Source organism: Leucopleurus acutus (assembly GCF_964270905.1).
Source record: "Leucopleurus acutus genome assembly, chromosome: 7".
NCBI classification, from domain to species: domain Eukaryota; kingdom Metazoa; phylum Chordata; class Mammalia; order Artiodactyla; family Delphinidae; genus Leucopleurus; species Leucopleurus acutus.
The window spans coordinates 69,640-92,423 of record NC_139150.1 but is presented as its reverse complement, the minus strand read 5'-3'; the positions used below and the strand labels follow the sequence as shown (position 1 = coordinate 92,423).

General features: G+C 53.3%; 1 protein-coding gene across 3 annotated transcripts in view; it reads left to right on the top strand.

The window, feature by feature from the left end:
• Window positions 1-22,784, top strand: part of CACNA1B (calcium voltage-gated channel subunit alpha1 B) — a gene marked incomplete at both ends in the record, with an annotated part of 193,726 nt that overhangs the window by 164,753 nt on the left and 6,189 nt on the right. For all 3 annotated transcript variants that reach the window (XM_082842376.1, XM_082842375.1, XM_082842377.1), the window contains 7 exons: window positions 830-921; window positions 2,959-3,103; window positions 8,424-8,551; window positions 14,177-14,273; window positions 17,119-17,227; window positions 21,658-21,765; window positions 22,260-22,372. In XM_082842376.1, the coding sequence (XP_082698502.1) occupies window positions 830-921; window positions 2,959-3,103; window positions 8,424-8,551; window positions 14,177-14,273; window positions 17,119-17,227; window positions 21,658-21,765; window positions 22,260-22,372 (792 nt within the window). The remainder of the gene's footprint in view (window positions 1-829; window positions 922-2,958; window positions 3,104-8,423; window positions 8,552-14,176; window positions 14,274-17,118; window positions 17,228-21,657; window positions 21,766-22,259; window positions 22,373-22,784) is intronic.

Here is a 22,784-nt window from a genome sequence, read left to right as displayed (position 1 = left end):
TGGTGCAGGTCCCGTCCCTATTCTTTTGTCTCGGTTTATTCTTTTTTCTTTTGCCCTACCCAGGTACGTGGGGGGTTTCTTGCCTTTTGGGAGGGCTGAGGTCTTCTGCCAGCGTTCAGTAGGTGTTCTGTAGGAGTTGGTCCACGTGTAGATGTATTTCTGGTGTATCTGTGGGGAGGAAGGTGATCTCCGCGTCTTACTCTTCTGCCATCTTCCCCTCGTCCCAAAGCCTGGTCTGTATTTTTGACGGATAGATGATGATTCGTACATTTTCATCTGGATTCGAGTTTAAGCTGCTTAGAGTTAGGGACTCATTTGCATTTCTAACCTTGAAAGAAAGAAATTAAAATGGATAGAAAACCCATTGTGATGTTTGCACAGAAGTGTAAAGAGAAAGGTTCAAGTGACGTATCGTAATATCAGTATAATTACTGGTTTGGAGTCATTGATGAGAGAGTGAATTTTAAAACGCTTCCCTTCTTCTGTCTGGCAGAGCCCACCAAGACTTAGCTCTGGGTCCCCCCCTTTTACTAGTCACTCTGGGAGATCCCTGGACAGGCTCAGAGCCAGAGCCAGCGCACGCTGGGCCGTGGGACAGGGATACGTTTGCCTCTCCAGAGGTTTTCTCTACCCTGGAAATGCACAGACGCTGCTGGAGCTGGAAGCCACCAGCCCTGGCAGCAGTGGTGGCGGCTTCTGTCGGGCTTATCTGGCTCAGGGCAGCGTCCTGTCCCATGTGGGTGCACACGTGCACACACACCGTCTCCTGCCCGGCTGCAGCTCCTGAAGACCCAGCAGCAGTGGTCTGCAGCCTTCTTCTCCACTTCAGGTGTTTGGAAACATCGCCCTGGATGACGACACCAGCATCAACCGGCACAACAACTTTCGGACGTTTCTACAAGCCTTGATGCTGCTGTTCAGGTGCGTTGTGGGGAGGTGGGTCCAGGCTCACTGGCTTCTTCACTCAGGATGGGACCACCCCCCAGCCCTGGTCACACTGGCTTCTCCGCAGCGGACCTTTCCAGTTTCTCTTCTTTCCCTGCTTGTTCTTCCCTAAGGGCTCCTGGGCTTCAAGACAGCCCGAAGAGGAGGCCCTGAGGAGGTCAGCCTGAGAGCGCCAGGCCGGGCCCGCCTCCTCCACCTTGTCTCTGCTCCCCGGCGGCAGCTGCAAGGCCTCCAGTGGGGCTGCAGCCCTAGAGGGCTGGGAGGACAGAAGGTGTCCAAAGGGCTTTTCTTGGTGTGCCAGGCCCGGGCTTCCCGCGTGCTCACCTTAGTGATCGGGGGGCTGCGCTATCAGGAGAGGCAGGGCAGTGGGGCGCTGCTGCCAGCAGCTTGCACCCGCTCAGTGGCCCAGGGCACCCAGCCGGCCAGCAGTGCCGTTCTGATGGGAGCTGCAGTTCCTGAGGCTCGGGGGCGTGGCCAAGGGCAGCACCAGGGCGGGGCCTGGAGGAGCACAGGCTGGTGTCCGCTCAGAGGCCTCCCTGCGCGGATGTGTGTGGGACGGCTCCCCCGCCATGGCTGTCAGGCGTGGACACCCGTGGGCTGGGGCTGTCCACCCGCCTGGCTTGAGAATGCACTTGTGGGCGGAGGCCAGAGAGTGGAACGTGTCTCCCTCATTCCCCATGACCCTAGGAGGGGAGAAAAGAGCTCTTTGTAGTGACTTATGGTAGAGGAGTCCTGACAGCACACCCTGCCTTGGGCCCTTTCCTGAGGTTTCACCATCTGTGTTCACTTATGTAAATGCATCGGGCGGGCTGCTGCCAGGCCCACCCTTGGGGACCCCCAGCACATCTGGCCCTATGCAGATGCGTTTTGGGCACCGTGGGAGTTCTTCTTTATATGGAGGGTGAGCTCAGATCAGGCCTGCTTCACTGCGCTGCCTGGACAGAGTTTTCGACTTGTTCTTTGCAGCAGATGAACAAGCATCCTTAGGCTTTTTACACTTTCCCCAAATAGTGTCGTTTCTCTGGACTTTAGCTATTACATTAACTTTATTTCTTTGTTTATTAATAGCCTGCCTTGTGCCACAAAAGATATGAAGTGAGCCTTGGTTTTAAGCCTTTGATCTCAAAGATCTCTCTTCCTTCCTCATCTTGGTGTCACATGTGGGCACCCTCGTCATTCAGGCCTGGCACGGGCTGAACCAGCTGTTGTCCATAGGGAGTGGGCCCAGCTTCTGCCCAGGGCTGACCACATAGGGGCACAGGGGGGACCCAGGCCTCTGGCCCACCTGCAGGTCTGGTGCACATCTGGCCCCTGGTGCGGGCCTCACACACAGAAGCAAACGTCCACGCAGGAGGGGCCTCTGTGGTAGCTGCTCGGGGTGGGGGTATTCTTGATGTGTCCGAGAAGCAGTAGAAGCTGGGGTGGCTGGTGAGGGGTGAGGTCAGGGAAAGGGCAGGCTGTGGGTAGTCATGTGGATTTCACCTTTTGCAGGGAGTGAGGGGTCACTGAGGGGTCATTGATCTTATGCCTGGGCTGCTGGTGGGGAGTGAGCATCCAGTTAAGAAGCTGCTGCAGCAGCCCGGGGGGCGGTAGCACGTGTCTGGCTGGTTTGGAGGCCGATGAGCTGATGATCAGGACACGGTGAGAGAGGAGGCGAGGGTGACGCCCGCGTGTTTGGCCTGAGCAGAGGGAAGGGTGGAGTCCCTGTGTCCTGAATCCAGGAAGACTGGGCGGCTGCCGGGGAGGAGATCGGAGCCCACAGAGGGGAGCTCGCCATGGTGCTGACTTCTGGTGCGGTGGATTCTTTCCCGTAGCTAGTGCTTTCCCAGTCATGATCAGCTTGAAAAGCTAATGCCAGAGGCTTCTTTTTAAGAAGCAACGTCTGATAACCAGACCTCACACATGTGCAGGATCCCTGTGGGAAGGAACCCAGCTCTCCTGAATTCCCAGGCTCCCTCCCAGGGCCGGTCCTGGGCCTTCCTTCCTGGGCCTCATGCTCTGCCCTTTTCTCAGGAGCGCCACTGGGGAGGCCTGGCACGAGATCATGCTGTCCTGCCTCGGCAGCCGGGCCTGCGACGCGCTCGCCAATGCTGCTGAGTGTGGGAGCGACTTCGCCTACTTCTACTTTGTCTCCTTCATCTTCCTCTGCTCCTTTCTGGTGAGTCCCGGACGCTGTGCCCATCCCGTCGCCTGTGTCTGCTGGTCTCAGACCGCCTTGGGCCCCCCTAGTCTCTTGCTGGTCCCTGATTCTGATCCATGTCACATGAAAGCTGATTCCACATCGATGGTCCTCGTTTCCCCAGAGATGAGGACCTCGTTAATCCTGAAAGGACCCACTGGGTAATGAGCTCCTGTGGGCCTGCCTTTACTTCTGTGGAAGGGGTTTTAAGTTTCTGTAGGGCAATTGTCCCTCAGTTCTCAGCTTCTAGAAGGACTTGCACCGTGGTGATAAGATACGAAGCAACAGAATTCCAGGCAGCCTGCCTGTGACCCATGAGCTATGGAAACTCATGGGGTCAGGTTGGAGGTGTCAGCGGGCCAGGTCGCAGGGTGTGGATTTTATTACAAGTCAGCAGAAGGCTCTGGGACACTGTGAGCAGTGGCATCCTCTGCTTGACATCTTTAAACCTCACTCTGGCTTCTGGCTTCTGGTCAGGAGAGGCTGTAAGTGAGCAGGAGATAATTAGAGGTGACAGTTGGAGAGGGTGGGTGTGAAAGAAGTTGTGTGGACTTGGGCTGCATTGTAAAGGTAGAGCTGACACAATTGATTGAACACGAGCATGAGAGTAAAGGAGGGAAAAACGCTGCCTTCTGGGGTTTGCTGGGGTGATGGAGTGAGTGGTTCTTGCCCCGAGATGGAAAGGTTGGGGAGCCATGGGCGTGGGGATAAGGAGGGGGTGGTTAGAGACACGTGGGGGCCTCTGGGCTGGAGATGTGGATTCGTCGTCGTTAGTATTTGGTGTATCCATCAGGCTTGGTGATACCCTCTAGGTCCCTGTGTGGTCCAGAGACCCACGGCTTAAACATTGCCTGAGCACTGGTTAGAAATGCAGATTCCTGGGTCCCTTCCAAGACTTGCTGTATCAGGATCTCTGGGAGAGGGACCCAGGAATCAGTTTTAGTGAACTTCCTGGGTGATTCCTTGTGTGCTAAGTTCGAGGAGCACTGACCTATGGAGAAGAGGGCTGAAGACTCAGCCCTGGGGGCATTTAGGAGACAGAAGGGAGCATGGGATCCAGAAGTTGATTCGGAGCAGTGAGGCAGGAGAGAGCCAGGAGAAGGCAGTCCCCTAAAAACCAAGGGAAGAAGGTGTCCCTAGTGGGAGGGAATCATCAACCATGTGAAATATTGTTGGGAGGTAAAGTAAAATGATGACTGAGAATTGCTCATGGGGTGTGGAAAGGTAGAGACCATGGGTGCCCTTCACAGGAACAGTTTCTTTGGAGTGTTAGGATCAAAGCCTTACTGCAGCAGGTTCAAGAGATAATAAGAAGCAAAGAGCATAGCAAGAGTGGACAGCTGCTTTCCACAGTGAGCAGTGCTGAGCAGACACTTCAGATTTACAGTCATAACTTTCATGCAGGACCAGCCAGCACAGTTTGTGCTTTTCTCGGGCCATATTCTCTACTTGGCACCATGGGTAGCAAAGTGCATTATTCAGATTTGGGATTTACCAGACAAGTGTAAGGAGGGAGAAAACGATGTGTGGAAAAGCATCATCTTAGTACTGGATGTGGGATCAGGCCTGGGGACAGGAGGGAGGGGAGGGGCAGGACCACTGGATCAGAGGTCCCCATGGGACACAAGTATTAGATGAAGTGAGCCAGAAGGATAGGAACTGTGGGCAGAGAGTGAGACATCTGTGGTTAAGACTTTGGAGGTGGTAATGGTAATGTTCATTGGTAGTCACTGGTAATGAGTTGTTTTGCAGTCATACGAGTAAGGGGCTGAGATGATGGCGGGAGGCTGGGGGGAGGTCAGGGATCAGAGAGGCCAGGCAATAGTTGACCCATCTCTGTGGATATTAACAGCAACAAGAATTAAGAGTAGGTGTGGGGACAAATACAGCAAGTCAGGTGCACATTTCCCAGGAAGCAGGGGGAGGTTGGTAGACCAGAAACCTTAAACGGCAGGCTTTTTTCTTAAGAGGATGGAGGGGGCACCACTGTTTCACCTAGAGCAATGGGAAATGAAGAACGTTCGGGTAAGATGAAGATAAAAGAATTTCTATTGATGGTGAACTGAGAATTTTGGAAGGTACAGTAGAAGGTTGGGGTAGTTGGGAAAGGTGTGCATTTGAGACCGATGAGCTTGCATATTGATAGAAAAATACAGAAAAATCTATGAAACTAGTCTTTCACTAGTTGCCAGGAACCAAGGAGAGGATTTGCATGTTGGGGTCATTCCCTGATACATCAGAAGACCCACTGTGGGCAGTGGGGAAGGAAAGATTTCTGGAGAGTCACCCGTCTTGTAGGTAGGGGGGACAGTGGTCTCTATGAAGTTCAAAGACATCTATCTGGTGCTGCAAGAGCCAGCCAATCCATGGGCGCAAGGTTGAGCCCACCAGGTTGGCTTCACTGTGCTCTGGCTGCAGACATACGGTTCCATAGAAAGCCACATTCATGATGCCACACCATCCACAGGACCAACACTCCCTGGACATGTCAAGGGTGAGCCGAGGCATGACATTATTCTGTTGGTTCCATTCATCCAGCAACTCCACTTCTGAGTATATATTCAAAAGAAATGAAAACAGGATATTGAAGCAATATCCACACTCCCATATTCATTGCAGCCATTATTCACAGTAGCAAAGATAGGAAACAGCCTAAGTGTCCATCAACAGATGAATGAATATAGAGGATGTGACACACACGCACACGCACACACACAATTGAATAGTATTCAGCCATGAGAAGGAGATCCTGCAATTTGTGACAACATGGATGGACCTTGAGGGCATTATGCTAAATGAAATAAGCCAGATAGAGAAAGACAAATAGTGCATAGTATCACTTATGTGTGGAATCTTTTTTTAAAGAAGTCAGAATCATAGAAACAGAGTAGAAAAGTTGTTGCCAGGGCCTGGGGATTGGGGAAATAAGGAGAGGTTGATAAAAGGGTACAAACTTTCAGCTATATAAACAAAGTCTGAGTATCTGATGTAAAACATGGTGAGTATAGTTTTTAAGACTGTATTATATAAGTGAAATTTGCTAAGAGAGTAGAACTTAAATGTTCTATCACTAAAAGATAAACATGTGAGGTGATAGATGTGTTAGTTAATAGATGGCGGGAACCCTTTCACAACGTATATGTATATCAAATCACCACAATGTACACCTTAAGAATCTTACAATTTTGTTAATTCCACCTTAATAAAGCCTGGGGGTGGGGGACAATGTGGTGCTGGCATAAGGATAAATATAGAGAGCAATGGAATAGGATTGAGAGTCTAGAAGTAAACCCAAACGTCTATGGCCAATTGATTTTTGACAAGGATGCCAAGACCATTCAATATGGAAAGAACAGTTTCTCTAACAAATGGGGAGGAGCTAACTGGTTATCCACATGCAAAAAAATGAAGTTGGACCCTTACCTCACTCCATGTAAAAATATTAACTCAAAATTGATCAGAGACCTAAGTGTGAGAACTAAAACTGTAAAACTTTTAGAAGAAAACATAGGGAACCAATCTTCATGACCTCAGATTTGGCAAAGAATTCTTAGATTTGACATCATAATCACAAGCAAGAAAAGAAAAAAAATAGATAAATTGAACTATCAAAATGCAATACTTTGTGCATTAAAGGATATTATAAAAATATGAAAATACAATAGAAGGAATGGGAGAAAATATTTTATAAGGGGTTAATATGCAAAATATATAAAGAACTCCTACAACTCAACAACAAAAAGAGAAACAACCATATAAAAAGGGACAAAGAATCAGAATAGTCATTTTTCCAAAGAAGATATTCAACTGGCCAGCCAACAAGCACATAAAGACATTCAACATCCTTGGTCGTTAAGGAAATGCAAATAAAAACCACAATGAGATACCATTTTGCATCACGAGGATGGCTAGAATAATTTTTTTTTTTTTAAACAGAAGATACCAGGTGTTGGTGAGGACATGGAGAAATAGGGACTTTTGTGCATTGCTGATGGAAATGTAAAAACCAGTAGCTTCTGTGGAAAGCAGTTTGGAAGTTCCTCAAAAACTTAATCGTAATATTACCATATGACCCAGAAATCCCCTTCCTAGGTATGTACACGAGAGAAATGAAATTTTATGTCTACACAGAAATTTGTCCGTGAATATTTATAGCAGCATTAACCATTAACAGCCAAAGGTGGAAACAACCCAAATGTCCATCAGTGGATGAATGGATAAACAAATTGTAGTACATACCTACAAAGGAATATTATTCAGCCATAAACAGGAAGGAAGTTCTGCCAAATGCTGCAACATGGATGAACTTTGAAAACATCACACTAAGTGAAAGAAGCCAGACACAAAAGGTCATACATTGTATGGAGTTTTTTTTTTTTTGCGGTATGCGGGCCTCTCACCACTGTGGCCTCTCCCACCGCGGAGCACAGGCTCCGGACGCGCAGGCCCAGCAGCCATGGCTCATGGGCCCAACCGCTCCGTGGCATGTGGGATCCTCCCGGACCGGGGCACGAACCTGCGTCCCCTGCATTGGCAGGCGGACTCTCAACCACTGTGCCACCAGGGAAGCCCTGTATGGAATTTTTTATTCGAAATATCCAAAATAGACAAATCTACAGGTACAGAAAGGAGATTGGTGGTTTCTAGGGAATGGGAGGATGGAGGAATAGGGAGTGATTACTTAGGGGTGCAAGGTATTCTTTAGGAGTGATGAAAAAATTTTGAAACTAGGGAAGTGGTGGTTGCACAGTACTGTGCGTACACTAAATGCCACTGAATTGTAGACTTAACTGTATGTTAAGTGAATTTCAACTCAGTTAAAAAAAACAAACAAAACAAAATACCTGAGCTGTAGTTCTCTAGAGCCCAAACTATTAAGTCCAAAGTTGCTACTTTCCTTGAAGGTTTACCTGAGAAGGGGAGAGGGTGGGGACCACACAGTGGAGAAGATTAACCTAGACGGCAGGACAGATCATGGACAGGAGAAGCTGGGCCTGAATGAGGACGGGGTGGGAGAAGTAGAGAACAGAAGCCTTCAGAGGACAAACACTGGGCTGGGGTTAGCCTGTGGGACCTAGAACCCGGGGAAGGATGCTGCTGGTGGTGGTGGCAGTGTAAAGGGGGCCTGGGAAGCCCTCTGCAAGGCTGTGGAGGGAGCAGGTTGGGCAGGCTCTGCCTGAGTCAGTGACGTCTGCTGCCCTGTCCGCCTCACACGGAGACTTTGGCTGCAGGTGGAGAGGTGGGGGAGGGGGCAGGCTGAGGTCTCTGGATATCACCTCTTTTCCTTCCTGTCCTGCAGATGTTGAACCTCTTTGTGGCGGTGATCATGGACAATTTTGAGTACCTTACGCGGGACTCTTCCATCCTAGGGCCTCACCACCTGGACGAGTTCATCCGGGTCTGGGCTGAGTACGACCCGGCTGCGTGGTGAGTGAGCCCCCATGCTGCGTGGTCCTCAGGGGTGGTCCCTGCCACCCACGGATCTCAGCACAGGGCTGCGTGGTGAGTGAGCCCCATGCTGCGTGGTCCTCAGGGGTGGTCCCTGCCACCCACGGATCTCAGCACAGGGCTGGTGGCTGCAGACATGTTTCAAGTGAGTGTTCCCCCTGTGGATTTTGGCTGGGGTAAGTTAGGGTCCATCCTGCTCCCCGTGGGGTACTGCTGAGCCCGCCTCCCAGGGGGTGTGCTCATTCCCACTCTCGGTGTTCTTGTATACAGCTCCCTGGGCTGAGAAATCCTCTTCTCAGACCCTCCGTCCAGCCCTTCGGATGTTACCTGGGGGTCATGGAAGGTTTTCAGGGGGTTGTGAGACTCAGGGTTCCTATTGAACGGGAGCTCACCGTCTTCTCACATCTGGGGTCGTGGAGAGCGTGTGGAAACAGAGAAGGACCTTCTCTCAGGGCCTCACCGTTCTTGTGAAGCTCTGAGACCTCTGTGGGCAGAAATAATGTGGGGCCTCAGGACATTCTCCTCTGTGGACTCGGGGCTCTCCCTCCCTGCCATCTCCTTGACGTCAGGAGCCAAGTGCACCTCTGTGTCACCAGCCCAGGCCGCGAATAGAGGGTTCTCAGTAAAGTTTTATTGAAATCAGATGAGCTGCCAGGAAGGGTCTAGTGTGATTGAGGCCCTTTGGTCTTGGTAAAAAAGGGTTACTGCGCTGCTGTTGCGTAAGTGAGGGGCGATTCGCTTCCAGACGGAGCAGGGGTGTCCTGAAGGGAGTGGCTTGGGGTCAGGAGGCGGTGGAGACTGTGTTTCATGGGAGATGCTTGCACACCTCTGACATTTCGTCCTGGGGGTCAGCACGGCAGCACGGATCCACCATCTGCCGATTTGTCTGTTCCTTCATCGCTCACTCATTCCCTTGCTCATTCATTCATTCACCCTCTCGATCCATGGCTTGAGGAGTTACTAAGGGTGTACTCTCTGCAGCAAAACACAGGACGCTGAGGGCCCGAGAGATCTGGCCGTCGGTAAGACTCAGGCCTGCTCAGCGCGTCACTCACGGTGAGCCTGGGAGTGAACTGTGCCCCAGGGCGGGGGCTCCAGGGGGACGAGAAGACCCTGGAACTGGGGTGCCACCGCTTCCCGCCTCCTCTCCCTCAGGCTCCCTGGCCTGCCCGCGTCCCTGTGGCGCAGCTCTGTGTTTGGTCACCCTTTGTGTGGCAGAGGCCTTTAGGAGAGGGTCAGCGTCCTCATGGGAGGATCCTGCTACCCACAGAGCACCTGGGACTCTGAATCCACGTTCAGCAAGGGGAATACTCTGGAGCTTTCTGACCCTCCAGGCCCCAAAATCCTGGGAGCTTGGCTGGGCTCCCGTACCCACTTCTTATGCAGTCTCCCTGGAGCCCCCATCCCATCACAGTGAAGATCCAGAAGGCGTTATGTGAGGCCCTTTCCGGTCTGGGCAGCACCAGGGCCCTGGGGCTCTTCCAGGCCCAGAGCATCTCTGAGTGTGTTCCAGTGTAGTGAAAAATTGACAGTTTTCACACAGCGTAGAACAAGCCTGGCTGTTATTTATGGTTCGTGTTGTATGTGATTTTTCATGGTCTTGGAGAGTCCCAGCATTTTTCTGATGCATCAGCACATTTGCCCACAGCACATGCTTGAGTCCACAGGCTCAGGGGTATTCCTGGGTTCTCTGGTCAGGAAGGCCCAGTCAGACCGGAGGGGAGACTGACCACACCCAAGGCCTGGTCCTTGTCAGGCAGAGGGCGGGAGAGAGTCCAGTGAGGCAGGATTGAGGCTCATTCCAGGAGGGCCATCCTGACTGTGGTCTGAAGAGATGCTGCTGCTTCTGGGCTTATGTTTTTCTAGAGGAGAAAAACACAGATGTTGTATAGAGCATGACTTGGACTAACAGGCAAAGGCAAGTCAGTGCAGGCCTGCGAGAGGGGGATCATATCTCCCAGATCTCTATGGACTGTAGACCCAGCACCTCCCCAATCAGCCCCAGGTGGAGCAGAATTAAGACATACAAGAAGTGGACTTGGGTCAGACGGCAGCTTTGTGATTGTGCACAGAGACGGCTGACTGTTTCCCAAATCCAGGGTTCTAGAACTGGGGCCTCTGGAAGGCATAGGCATTCAGGAATATGGTGAAGTGCTTATGGAAGAGTAGATAGCAAAATGTAAGCCTCAGCCCAGAGCAAGATACCAGCAGGATAACACAAGACCCCCAGTCCGGAAGTAGCACAGGCATGACCTGCAACTGACACTCAGATGTGCTTCTCCCACGAGAGGCTGGGGCGGCGGAAGGCTCGGCTGAGGCAGCTGAGCAGGCTGGGTCTGTACCCCACGACTGGCAGGGCAGAGCGTGCTTGAGCCTTCAACTAGCCTCTGTGACAGCTGCAGGGCCGTGACCATCTTTATTTCCCAGGGACCATCTGCCGTCTCCTCATTCTTGGGGAGGCTGAAACAAAAACGAACTTTATGAAATTTCCTGAGCTTTTGTGTGTATGTGTGTGTATTACGTGAGTGTGCACAAGCATGTGCATGTGTGTGCTGTCTGTGCACAGGTCTGTGTACACCCGAGTGCATGTGAGTGTGTTTACGTGCAGGCAGGCACATATGTGTGTATGCACGTGTTTTTGCATGTGCAGCAGCACGTGTGATTGTGTGCATGTGACTGCAGTGCATCTTTGCGTGTGTGTGTGTACGTGTGTGTGAATGCAGGTGTGCTTGGGCGTGTACGTGCACATGTGTGTGTACACATGCATGCTGTGGGGGGATGAGGAAGGCGTGGAGTTGTTGCTTTCCGGCGCCGCCTTCCCCCACCCTCCCTTTTGTTGTTGCCTCAGCGCTTCGTGGTGAAGTGTGGAGACTCAGCAGGAGGGTCACTACCCGCTACTGTGAGCGATCTGTCTGCTCACCCTCATGGTCACCCATCTGTCCAGTAAATGTCTCTGAGCCTGTGCCATGTGCTGGGGCCTGGGGCCCACAGGGGAGCAGGTGTGTGCTCTCAGCTCTGCTCGGCCCAGCTGGGCGTGGGGCAGAGGAGCTGCAGGCCAGGCGTGTCTGCGGAGGGAGAGCTTACCTCTGGCTGGTGGGTCAGCGGAGGTGGCAGCTGAGCTGAACTGAAGGAGTGGGGTGGACGGAGCTCGCTCTAGAGTAGGGTGGGGGCGGGGGCACGGGAAGGGGCTGGGTGCCTGGCTCGCGGGGAGGGTGCATCGCAGAGGGGCTGCAAGGTGGCCAGACAGCTAGCTTTGACTTCGTTTTATAGACAGAGAGAACAGCTTTGGAACCAGCGTGACAGGATCAGGCCCCCACTTTTCCTCTGGTGGCGGCTGAGGGGTTTGATGGCAGAAGAGAGAAGATGGGCCGAGGAACAGGGGTGACAGTAGGGGCTGTGCCTCCGCCAGACTTCCGCCAGACTTCTTTGTGCTGGTCCCTTGGGTCCACAAGGTTAGCAAGCACCTTGCGTGAGGCCGGAATGGGGCTTCCTCTTCACTCCCTCTTTCCCAGAAGTGAGCGCAACACAGTTTGGAGTTGGTGAGACTGAGGGGGCCATCTTGCAGGAAAGGCAAGCGTCAGCGTGGGCTGGGGTGCCCACCCGGGGACAAGAGGGACCCTTAGCCAGACCCGCAGACCCCAGGGAAGGACACGGTGTGCTCAGAGAGGCAGGGATAGTCAGGAGAGCCAGGTGTGCCGAGAAGGCCCTGGGGGCTCAGGCACTCAGGGAGTGAGGGGAGGGGCGGCCAGACAGCCGTGAACGAGGCCCAGGGGTGCTGTGTGCAGGTGGACACACAGGGCCCGAGGCTGTTCTGTAAGGAACGTCTCCCGGCTGCAGTGGGCTCTGGAAACTGTCTGAGGGCCGCCGTGCCTCCTGGGGCTCTCTGGCCCAGGCCCCAGCCGGGAGCCGCCTGTCCAGCCTGCCCCGGCTCCACCTCCGGACTGCGCAAGGCTGGACGGGCGGGACGGGCTCCTCGTGCCTCGGTTGCCATGACCTGTGACGTTTCCTTTCCAGTCGCCGGATTCATTATAAGGATATGTACAGTTTGTTGCGTTGTCTTGCGCCACCTGTTGGCTTAGGGAAGAACTGCCCTCGTAGGTTGGCCAGCCAGGTGTGCTACTCCAACCGACATACCCTTCCCTGCCCGAAATGCAGACACAGCACACACTCCCTGCCTGGTTTGGGAATGATGACACCTCACCTCTCGCCCCTCCTGCCCTGTCCTGCCTGCACTCCAACCTCCTGGACACTTCGGTTCCCCATCTGACTCCCGACCCCTCCAGCTGGCTGGGGACAGGCAGCCTCACGAGACGGTGCGCACAGAGCTTTCTGGCCGGGCCGTGAGGATGGGGACCGGGTCCCACCTGTGCCAAGGAAGCAGGCGTCTCACCCGGATTTGCCTCCGGGCTCTTGAAGGTGGACTGAAGGTCAGACAGTCCAGAGGCCAAGGGCCCCCGAGGAGGGGGTGTGGGCGCAGGTGGACCAGGAGCAGCTGCCCGTCTGCCAGGAGAGTCCAACAGCCCAGGGCTTTCTGGTTGCTGGGGGGAGGAGAGGGCGGAGGCCGTGGGGCCCAAAGACAGGTCCTGCTTCACCTCTGGATGGGGCCACTCAGCTGAGCCCAGGAGCCCTGGGAGGAGGGCCAGACCCTGGGGTGGATCCACCTGCCAGGAGAAGGCTGTCCGCCTTCTCTCTTCAGTGGCCTGAACCCGCCTGTGTCTCTGGGAGCCCAAGCAGGTCCCGTAGGCAGCCATCCCAGGGGTGGAGGTGAGGCTTCAGGACTGGTGGCCCGTCTGCCTCGGAGGAGACACAGTCAACAACCCCTGGACACCTCCCTGAGTCTGGAGCCTTATCCCTTATGTTGGTCCCAGCCCTTCCTGGCGTGCTGTCAGGAGGATACAAGAGTGGCACCAAGCCACATCTCACCCCAGCTGCCCCCCGCGCCCCCTCTGCAGTCTCCCATTTCCCACCCAGCCGTGACACAGCAGCAGCCCTGCCCCGGGCCGGCCTCGGGTGTCTCTGGGCCTGGAGCTGGCCTTGGCCCCGTGGACTTCGTCTCTAGAGCCTCGGGGCTCCCTGCAGAACAGCGTGGCTCTCGCTCTCGTTTTCTGGCCTGCTTTAGACTTTTCTCCACTTCTTAAGCCTCTCGGCTAACTTGGAAGCAAATTGAGCGTGAATTTGCTCATCAGGCAAGCTGATGTTTCTGCTGTGGATCTCCAGCCGGCCTTGCTGGTCAGTTAACTCTACCAGCTGCCCTGGCATGGTGAAACAGCTCTTTTCCAATTTGGCATTGCCCATGGCTTCTGAAAGTGTAAAATCAGAGTTGACAACCCAAAGCCGCCCCGATGCAGCCTGTCATGCCCTCCATGTTCATTAGCTCAGATGCCCCCCTGCCCGCTCCCTGCGTGGGACCAGAGTGCGGAGGTGAGGCTGGGGCAAGGAGGGGATCGAGCCCAGCAGAGAAATCCCTCATTTGACCTGTTTTTTCGTTTAATCCGACGCTGGTTAACTGGCTCTGTTTTCTTGTCTGCTTCCTCCCCCTTCCCTCCTGCTGCGCCCCCCATCGTGGACCCCACTCTGCCTCTGTCCTGTGGGCCGGGCCTCCAGTGGGCGCATCAGTTACAATGATATGTTTGAGATGCTGAAACACATGTCCCCGCCCCTGGGGCTGGGGAAGAAATGCCCTGCTCGAGTTGCATACAAGGTAGACCCCACGCCCACACCCCGCAGGCTGTCTGTGCTGTGGCCGGGCTCCCGTGTCTCTTCTGGGGCTTGTCCATCTGTTTGTCTGCTGCTGTGCTGTCTCACTGTTTCTTTCTCTTCTCTGCCCCGAACATCTCTGCTTCCTTCCCAAACAGAGGGAAGCAGACACCACGAGGTGTCCCTGCACTGGCCCCTTGTCCCCCAGGGCTGCCCCTCTGAGAGCCCCCGGGGAGGCTCGGGAACATGGAGCTGGAGCCCACCAGCTGCCTCTTCTCCTTCCCTTCTCTTCCCTAGAAAGGCGGGGACAGACCAGCTTTTTTGACAGAGCCTGTTTTTGTTCCGAGCTCAGGACCACACTCTGCTCCTCTGTCCCCTAAGCCCCTGATGTGGGTGGAGTTGTCTAGCCCTGAGGGTCCGACCCTGGGGGAGCAGCGGCCTGCAAGGTCTCTGCAGGGTGCACCTGAGGAGCCCGCCCCCAGCCCCGCATGTGCAGAACTTCCCGGGCTGGGGAGGGAGCGTTGTCTCTAGGGCTTCGTGGGTTCACGGAGCCTTAAGAAGGAAGGGTGCTGGAGAGAGGCATCCTGCCTTCATTCCTGGTGCTCCAGAGGGCCCTGTGGAGTGAGAACAGCCTCTGGGGCCTGGGTGGTCCCCTGTCCCTCCCACCCTGCTGCTGAGGGCCCAGCGGCTGAGCTGCAAGGAGGGAGGTAAACTGAGGACACCGCCAGGCCTCCCTCCCGGGTGGGCGAGCAGGCCACATGGCCCCATCCCCAAGCCTGCTCCCACCTGCCCCTGCATCCTCCGTCACCCCCTTGGTGAGTAAGCACCTCCCATCCCTCCAGCGCTCCGCCCCCTCAAGAGCCCTCAGTGCTCCCGAGACTCAGCCAGCAAGTGTCTGGGGCCTGACTGCTGTCTCCCTCTCTGAGCAGGCTTCCCACCAGAGCTTTCATCTTTCTGATTCTGTCCACACTGTCTGTCTCTGTGCTCGATTCTGGGCTTGCATCTCTCCCCTGGCTCAGCACAGCCTCTGGGAGCTAAGTGGCTCCTCCAGGCCATATGCAGACGCCTCTAGTGTCTTCCTTGGTCCTCCCCTGCCCGGCATGTGAGTCGAGCCTGCCTGGAGGCCGTGCATGAAAGGCTGTAGCTTTGTCCCCAAGAAGGAGAGCTGTGTCCACACTGACACCTGGGGCCAGGGTGGGCAGCCAGGGCCGTGACAGGATAGCCTTTGGAGTTCCTCCCCGGGTGTGCTGGCCAACTCCAGGTTCTGGCAGTGAAGAGACCAGGTGAGGCCTCGTGGTGGGTGGAAGTGGATGGGCTTGGTGAGCTGGGGAGGGTCAGGAGATGCACAGAGCGCCATGTCCAAGAGGGTCTAGGCCCAGGCAGAGGCTCCTGTCTGTTTGCCCTGGTCTCGCCCCTTTGCTGCTCCCTGAGATTCCTGGCTCTCCCGGGCCTGGGCAGGCAGAAGGGACTCTGGTAAAGGTGCCCCGGACGGAGCTCTCCTCTCTTGGAAAACACCTGCTTGCCCCTCCTTCCCGCTGGCCCCTGACTCCCTGACTCTCCCCTGGCGTGGAACCCCTCTGCCTCTCCCACTGCCATCGGTGCTGTTCTCCAGGGACACCGTGCTCTGGGAAGCCGTGTGTGTCACACAGGTGGCCAGCAAGGTCCTAGGACCATGATTGGAGGTGCCAAGTGGGGCTTTGCCAGCATTAGGGGAAGGAGTCTGGGCTTGTGTCTCTAGCCACCTGCCCTCCATCAGGCTGAAGACTGGATTTGGTGCCAGGATGCTGGGGGCAGGCCTGGGGGCAGAGTGGCCCTAACCAGAGAAGGGACAGAGAGGCTGCCCTGTCATAGGGTGCAGGCTTGGCAGAGGGCAGGCAGACCCCAGGGAGGGGCCCTGTGCCCCCACCTCTAGCTCCCATCCTGGATGGGAGAGGTCAGGGGGCTCACGGTGCCCTGAGGGCTCTACTTGGCAGGCGAGGTTGCCCCCCCAATGCTCAGGACGTTCCAGACACACCTGAGACCCTTTTCCTCCTGGAGATCGCATAAGTTCTCAGAGCCTCAGAGACACACCTGTCTCCAGCTGTTCTGTCCTGGAAAATGGAAGAGAGGAAAGGGGGCTGTTCACCTGATGGGGAAACAGGAAGCAAGCTTGCAGGGCTCCCAGTCTGGTCCGAGCACTTGTGTTCCTGTGGGATGGCCCTGGGTCCCCAGGCAGCCTGCTGAGCCTGAGGCCCTGTTCAGTCACATCTGTTTGGGTCCTTCCCCCTGGAAGGAGCTGCTCTCTAAGGCTTCCCTTGCTGCCTTGGGCTGGCGGCATCAAGCATCTCTTCCTGGCCCCGTAGCTGGGTGGTGAGAGGCAGAGGCTTCCCGGGGCTGTGGGTCTCCTCACTGGGAGCTGACCTCTGAGCCTGTGGTCTTGGCTGCCCCACCCGTCGTCCAGTGCTCCTGTCTGTGGGCTGCCTCAGGGGTCCTGCAGCCGGCCCACACCCCTCTTCAGCCTAGGCCACACACTTGTTCTGTCATGGGCAGTGGGCAAGGGCCCCTCTGGCTGAGACATGCCTGTTCTTTCAGAGGGCTCCAGACTTATGGCCTGGCCCCGTTGTACAAGATGTACCTGGACTTCTACTTTTGTGCAGCCAAGGGAACCCTCAGCTCAGATGAGGGTGGGGGTCCAGGGGTAGTGTAAATGCTGGCAAAACTCCCATGCATCCAACCTCTCTTGGTCCTGGGCACCTGCAGGGACCACCTCTGGGAGGCCAAGCCCAGCCTCCAGGGCCCTTGAGCACCGTGTAGCCCTGTGGCGGGGGCACCCTGGGAGGCCTGGCCCTGACCTGCCCCCTTGTCCCCAGCGCCTCGTTCGTATGAACATGCCCATCTCCAACGAGGACATGACCGTCCACTTCACGTCCACGCTGATGGCCCTCATCCGGACCGCACTGGAGATCAAGCTGGCTCCAGGTGAGCAAGCCAGCCTTGAGGGAGGCACAAAGCCAGGGCTGCGCGAGCGCCCCTGGGAGCCGCCCCAGGCAGCTGTGCAGGGGCGGGAGGAGGGGCCTGTCTGGACTGGATGGAGGACGACTGCCCCTGGTACCTCTGTCAGACCGATCTTGTCCCCCGAAACCATCCTGCACGTTAGTGCTGCAGTGATCCCATTTTCACGTGAGGAAGCTGAGGTGGAGTGAAATGGAATGACTCCAGATTTCCCAGAGTTCTGCAGTGTTGGAGCCAGCGTCACATGAGCCAGTACCCCTCATGGGGTGAATAGTCTGCCCCTTCCCCATAGTGAGCCCAATTCCCCCATCAGGCCCTCTCCGGAGTTACTGGTAGAACGACACAGCCTGAGCCACACCAAGGAGGAAATGAACCTCCCCGCCCCACCGCATGTGATGACAGCTTCCCCTTCGCAGAGAACATGAGTCACCAGAGGGGCCCTCCCCCCGCATGGCCTTCCTCCCTGCACCCGTGCCCTTGAGCTCCGCCCTCTCTCGTGTAGCAGATGAGCAGAGGCCAGTCCTCCCGCTCGCACACTCTGCCCTGTTTTCATCATCTACCCAAGGATGTCATGACAGAAATTCTGTATTCTATTTCTTGCCCGGTCAGCTTTCTCTCTCTGCTGGATTATTTCTATCAATATGTAAATGTGCTGTTATTTTTCCTATTTTTGAAGTTTTTCTCTTCCCCTTCCATCGACTTCTCTCTTTTTCTTCTCTCCTTCTTAGCCACAGGAGACACAGGTCTGCATTGTCTCTGATTTCTCCTTTCCTAGTCTGCAGTCCATCTTTCAGTGCAAAGCTTTGTTGGAACTGCTCTTGTCAAGCTCCGCAGGGACCTCCCCTTCTCAGCCCTTGCCTTACGGACCTGTCCACAGCCTTTCCGCAGTTGTGACTCCCTTCTGTGTGAAACCCCTTTGTGTCTCTTTTTCTGTCTTCTCCCAACCTCTGAAGGTCACTGTGTGCCTCAGGCATACATTCTCACCTTTTCCCATGGCTTCCAACGTTGTGAATTCCAATTTTGTATTTTTAGTCCAGGTCTGCTCCTACACCCCAGGCTTATATACCCGACAAATTATTCACCGTCTGTACTTGGAGGCCCAGTGAGCATCCAGAGTTCACGTGCTGACCCTCGAGTTCCAGATACTCCCCAGATTCCTCCCTGTCTCCATCAGTGGAAACTGCTGTTAGAGTTGCTCAAGCCAAAACTTTTGCAGTCGTTTTTATGTCCTACTTTCTTTTCTTACCCTACTTCTGATCCATATCTGAACCCGTATAGTATCTTCTGACTCCACCTTCAAAATACACTTAGAATATGATCACTTGTCCAGCCTTTCCTACTGCCACCTCCTGGTCCAAGTCACTCTTGTTCTTCTTGACTGGGTTGTTGCAGTAACCTTCTAACTGGTCTGCTTCTGCCCTTGCCTCTTTCAGTCTACCTTCAACACAACAGCCAGAATGATCATGTTAAAAATCAAACCAGTAAAATTATCAAACCTCTAGCTAGCCTGATCACGAAAAATAGATAAAAATAACCAATATAAGGAACGAAAGAGGGAATATCACTGTAGATCCTGCTGACATTAAATGGATAACAGGGAAATTTTGTAAACAACTTTATGTCAATAACTTCAGTAACTTAAATGAAATGGAAAAATTCCTTGACACAAACTATGAGGCTCACTCAAAAATAGATAACCTGGAAAAATAAAAGGAAATAGGTAACCTTAGTAATGCTGTATATATTAAATAAATTAAATTCATAGTTAAAAATCTTCCAACAAAGAAAATCACGGGCCCAATTTGTTTCATTGATGAAGTCAACCAGACGTTTAAGGAGGAAATAATTCTATACAAAGTCCTCTAGACAGTAGAAAAAGAGAAGGTATTTCCCAATTTATTTTACGAGGCCAGCATTACTCTGATACCAAAACTGACAGAGACATTACAAGCAAAAAAATTACAGACCAACATTCCTCATGAATATGAACAATAAAATTTTCAACACAACTTTAGCAAATTGAACATGTTGATTAAAGTAGGGTTTATCCCAGGAATGAAAAATGCAAGGTGGGTTCAAGTTTAAAAATCAATCAGTATAACTTAATATATCAAGGAGGAAAAACTATATGATCATCTCAATAGATGCAGAAAAAGCTTTGACAAAATTCAACATCCATTTATGATACATAAATTCTACATAAACTAGAAATTAAAGCAAACTTCCTCAATCTGATCAAGGATATCTATGATAAACCTACAGCTAATGACATGCTTAACAGAGAAAGCCTGGCTCCTTTCCCCCTAAGATCAGTAACAAGGCAAGGATGTCTCCTGTCACCATTTTTGTTCAATATCATACTTGAGGCTCTAGCCATTGTAACAAGTCAAGAAAAAGAAATAAGAGGTGTACCATTTGGAAATAACTAAATAAAATTGTCTCTATTCATGACTGACATGATTATCTATACAGAGAATCTTAAAGAGTCAAATAAAAAGTTAATAAAACCAAAGCATCTACGAGCCTAGGAATACCAAGGATTGCTGGGAACCACCAGAAGCTAGGAAGAGACAAGAAGCGTTCTTCATTAGAGCCTTCCAAGGGATCACAGCCTTGTCGATACCTTGATTTTGAGCTTCTGGCCTCCAGAACTGAGCCAATATATTTCTGTTGTTTAAAGCTGTGAGAAGAAGTTACTAAAACTAATACCTGAGTATAGCAAGGTCAGTATATGAAAAGCAAATGTATTTCTATAGATTAGCAATTAACAACTGAAATTGAAAAAGTTCCATTAAAATTGCACCAAAAACATCAAATAACTGGCTAACTCTAAAAATATATATGCTAGAGTGTATGCTGCAAATTTCAGAATATTGACCAAAGGAATCTTCTTTAATAAATAAGCCAAGCACGGCATCGTGTTCATTGGGAGACTCAGTATTGACAGTTCTCATATGGATCGGTAGGCTCAGTGTTACGCCAGGCAAAACCCCAACAGGCTTTCTGGGTTGGAATTTATAAACTGATTCTAAAATATACGTAGAAAAGCACACAAACTTGAGGAACAAAAACAATTTTGCAAAAAGAATAAAGTGTTTCAGCCGTTTAAAGAATGACAACGGTAAGTACTGATGAGAACGCAGAAAACTCGAGTTCTCGTGTTCCTAGTGTGGATACAGTGGTGCCGCCGCTTTGGAAAACAGCTTCACCGTTCTTGATCGTGTGGCCCAGGCATCCCACTCCTAAGGGAGATGACATGAAAGTATACACGCACACAAAAACCTATACGCTAAAGTTTGTGGCTTTATTCATAATCGCGCCAAACTGTAAACAACTCAACCATCAGCCAAATGGTGACGGATAATCAAACTGTGGTGTGTCTGTGCGACGAGACGGTTCTCACTCAGCAACAGAGAAACAGGCTACCGATGTGCGTGGGTGGGGCTCAGATGCATCGTGCTGGGTGAAAAGTCAGACTCGACAGCATGTTGTGTGAAGCCATTTGTATGACATTCTGAGAAGATGAAACAGTTGAGACAGAAAACACATCGCTGATGCCAGGGCCCTGGGAGAGGGCGAAGGGGTGGGCCACAAAGGGTACGGAGGGAGCTGGGGAGGGGTGCCGAGCTCCTGCCTGGATTGTGATGGTGGGTCCACGGTCATATGCATTTACCAAAGTTCACAGAGTGGGAGAACTAACAGGGTGAATGTTTATGTACGTAAATCACACTTTAATAAACACGATGTTTACAAAAAGATGGATCAGAGTACTTTATTCCTCTGCTTGGACCCTCTGCTGCTTCCTGTCTCAGCGGCCCCCACCTGCACGTCCTCTCCCTCTGCTCCAGCCTCGCCCTCCTGGCTCCCTGGCCCCCTTCAGGGTCCCGTGAGCCCTTTCCTGACCGTTCTGTCCAAACTGCAGCCCTCCTGATAGTTCCTGTCCCTCCCCTCTTGGTTTTTCCTGTATCCAACAGACTGGATTTTTAACTTACTGCTACTTTATCGTAGACTAAAATCATGTGCCTCCACAAGGGCAGCTTCCTTTGGATTTGTTCCCTCACCTAGAACAACACCTGGTGTTCGGTGGGCGCTCAGTAACTTTTATGGAATGATTGATGAATGGCTGGAACACTGCGGTGTCCCTTCCCAATCCCATCGCCACCCACGCCTACACGCCCTCTCACCCTCGCCACTGGGCGGCTCAGCTCCCACACCTCTTTAGACAGGTTCTGGCGGGGAGCGCTTTGACCAGCCTCCAAGGCAGTGTTTCTCCCCCCTGCACCTTTCCTCCAGCATGGGGTCTCTCCCCGCCCACCCCAGCTCTGCCTGTTCCCCCAAGGGGGCTGTGGGATGGCTCCTAACATCTCTCCTCCCTTCCCACCCTTATCCTGCCCCAGCTGGCACAAAGCAGCATCAGTGTGACGCAGAGTTGAGGAAGGAGATTTCCTCTGTGTGGGCCAATCTGCCCCAGAAGACCCTGGATTTACTGGTGCCACCCCATAAACGTAAGTAGGGTGAGAAACTCCCCCTGCCCACCCCTCTTCTGTCGCACCCAGAGGCAGAGCAGGGAGTCCTGGGTGAGGGCAATTGAGTCACCTTGGAGAGGAGGGCTCACGTCCTTGGTAGCCCAGAGCACTCGTCTCCAAGGTGGGTGCCAGGGGCTGTGGGAGGAGATGTCTGGGCCATATTCCATTGGGCAGAGTCACCCACACTCCTAGTGTGGGGGATTCCCTTCAGAAAATGCAGAGAAAAGGTAGGGAGACGCCCACAGTTGGAGCTGGCGGAAGGATGAGGTGTCTGGGGTTAAGCTGAGCTGTGCTGTGTTGGGTGGAGCCCAGTGGGGCCTGGGGAAGAGTCAGTGCAGCTCCAGGTGGGCCAAGCCCCACGGTCCCGCCCGCGGGTCCAGGAGTCCTCGTGGTGGCTGCTGGCTCCTCACCCCAGCCCACCCCGCATGTCCCGCTTCTCTCGTATTCCCTCCCTTGCCTGCCGTGCTCTGCAGCCGATGAGATGACAGTGGGGAAAGTGTACGCAGCTCTGATGATATTCGACTTCTACAAACAGAACAAAACCACCAGAGACCAGATTCACCAAGCTCCCGGAGGCCTGTCCCAGGTACCAGGTTCCAGGAGTTCCAGGAAGTAACCCCGAGACTCTGCCACCTTCCACTGTTTGGCAGCAGAGGGGACCCAGCCCCTTCTTGAAGAAAGTGCAGCGGGAAAAAAAGGAAGATGAGAGGTTCTTGCGGCCGCCTCTCTGGCCCACAGAGTCAGAAACCCCATATATCCTGTGCTTCCGTTAGTGGGAGGTGCACACAGGCGGGGCCCAAAGAGGTTCAAACCTACTGCCCAGGGTCATGATGTGTCCCACTCATGCCTCTGGCTGGGATAGTTTGGAGGACTTCCTTCCAGAGGTCATCCTTCAAAGATGACGACTTCACCACACAGCCAAAACCTTTGGTGACTGTGTGTAGACTCTCATCGATAAAGTTGTCCTGTGTCCAGCACTCAGGACATTCACCCCCAGG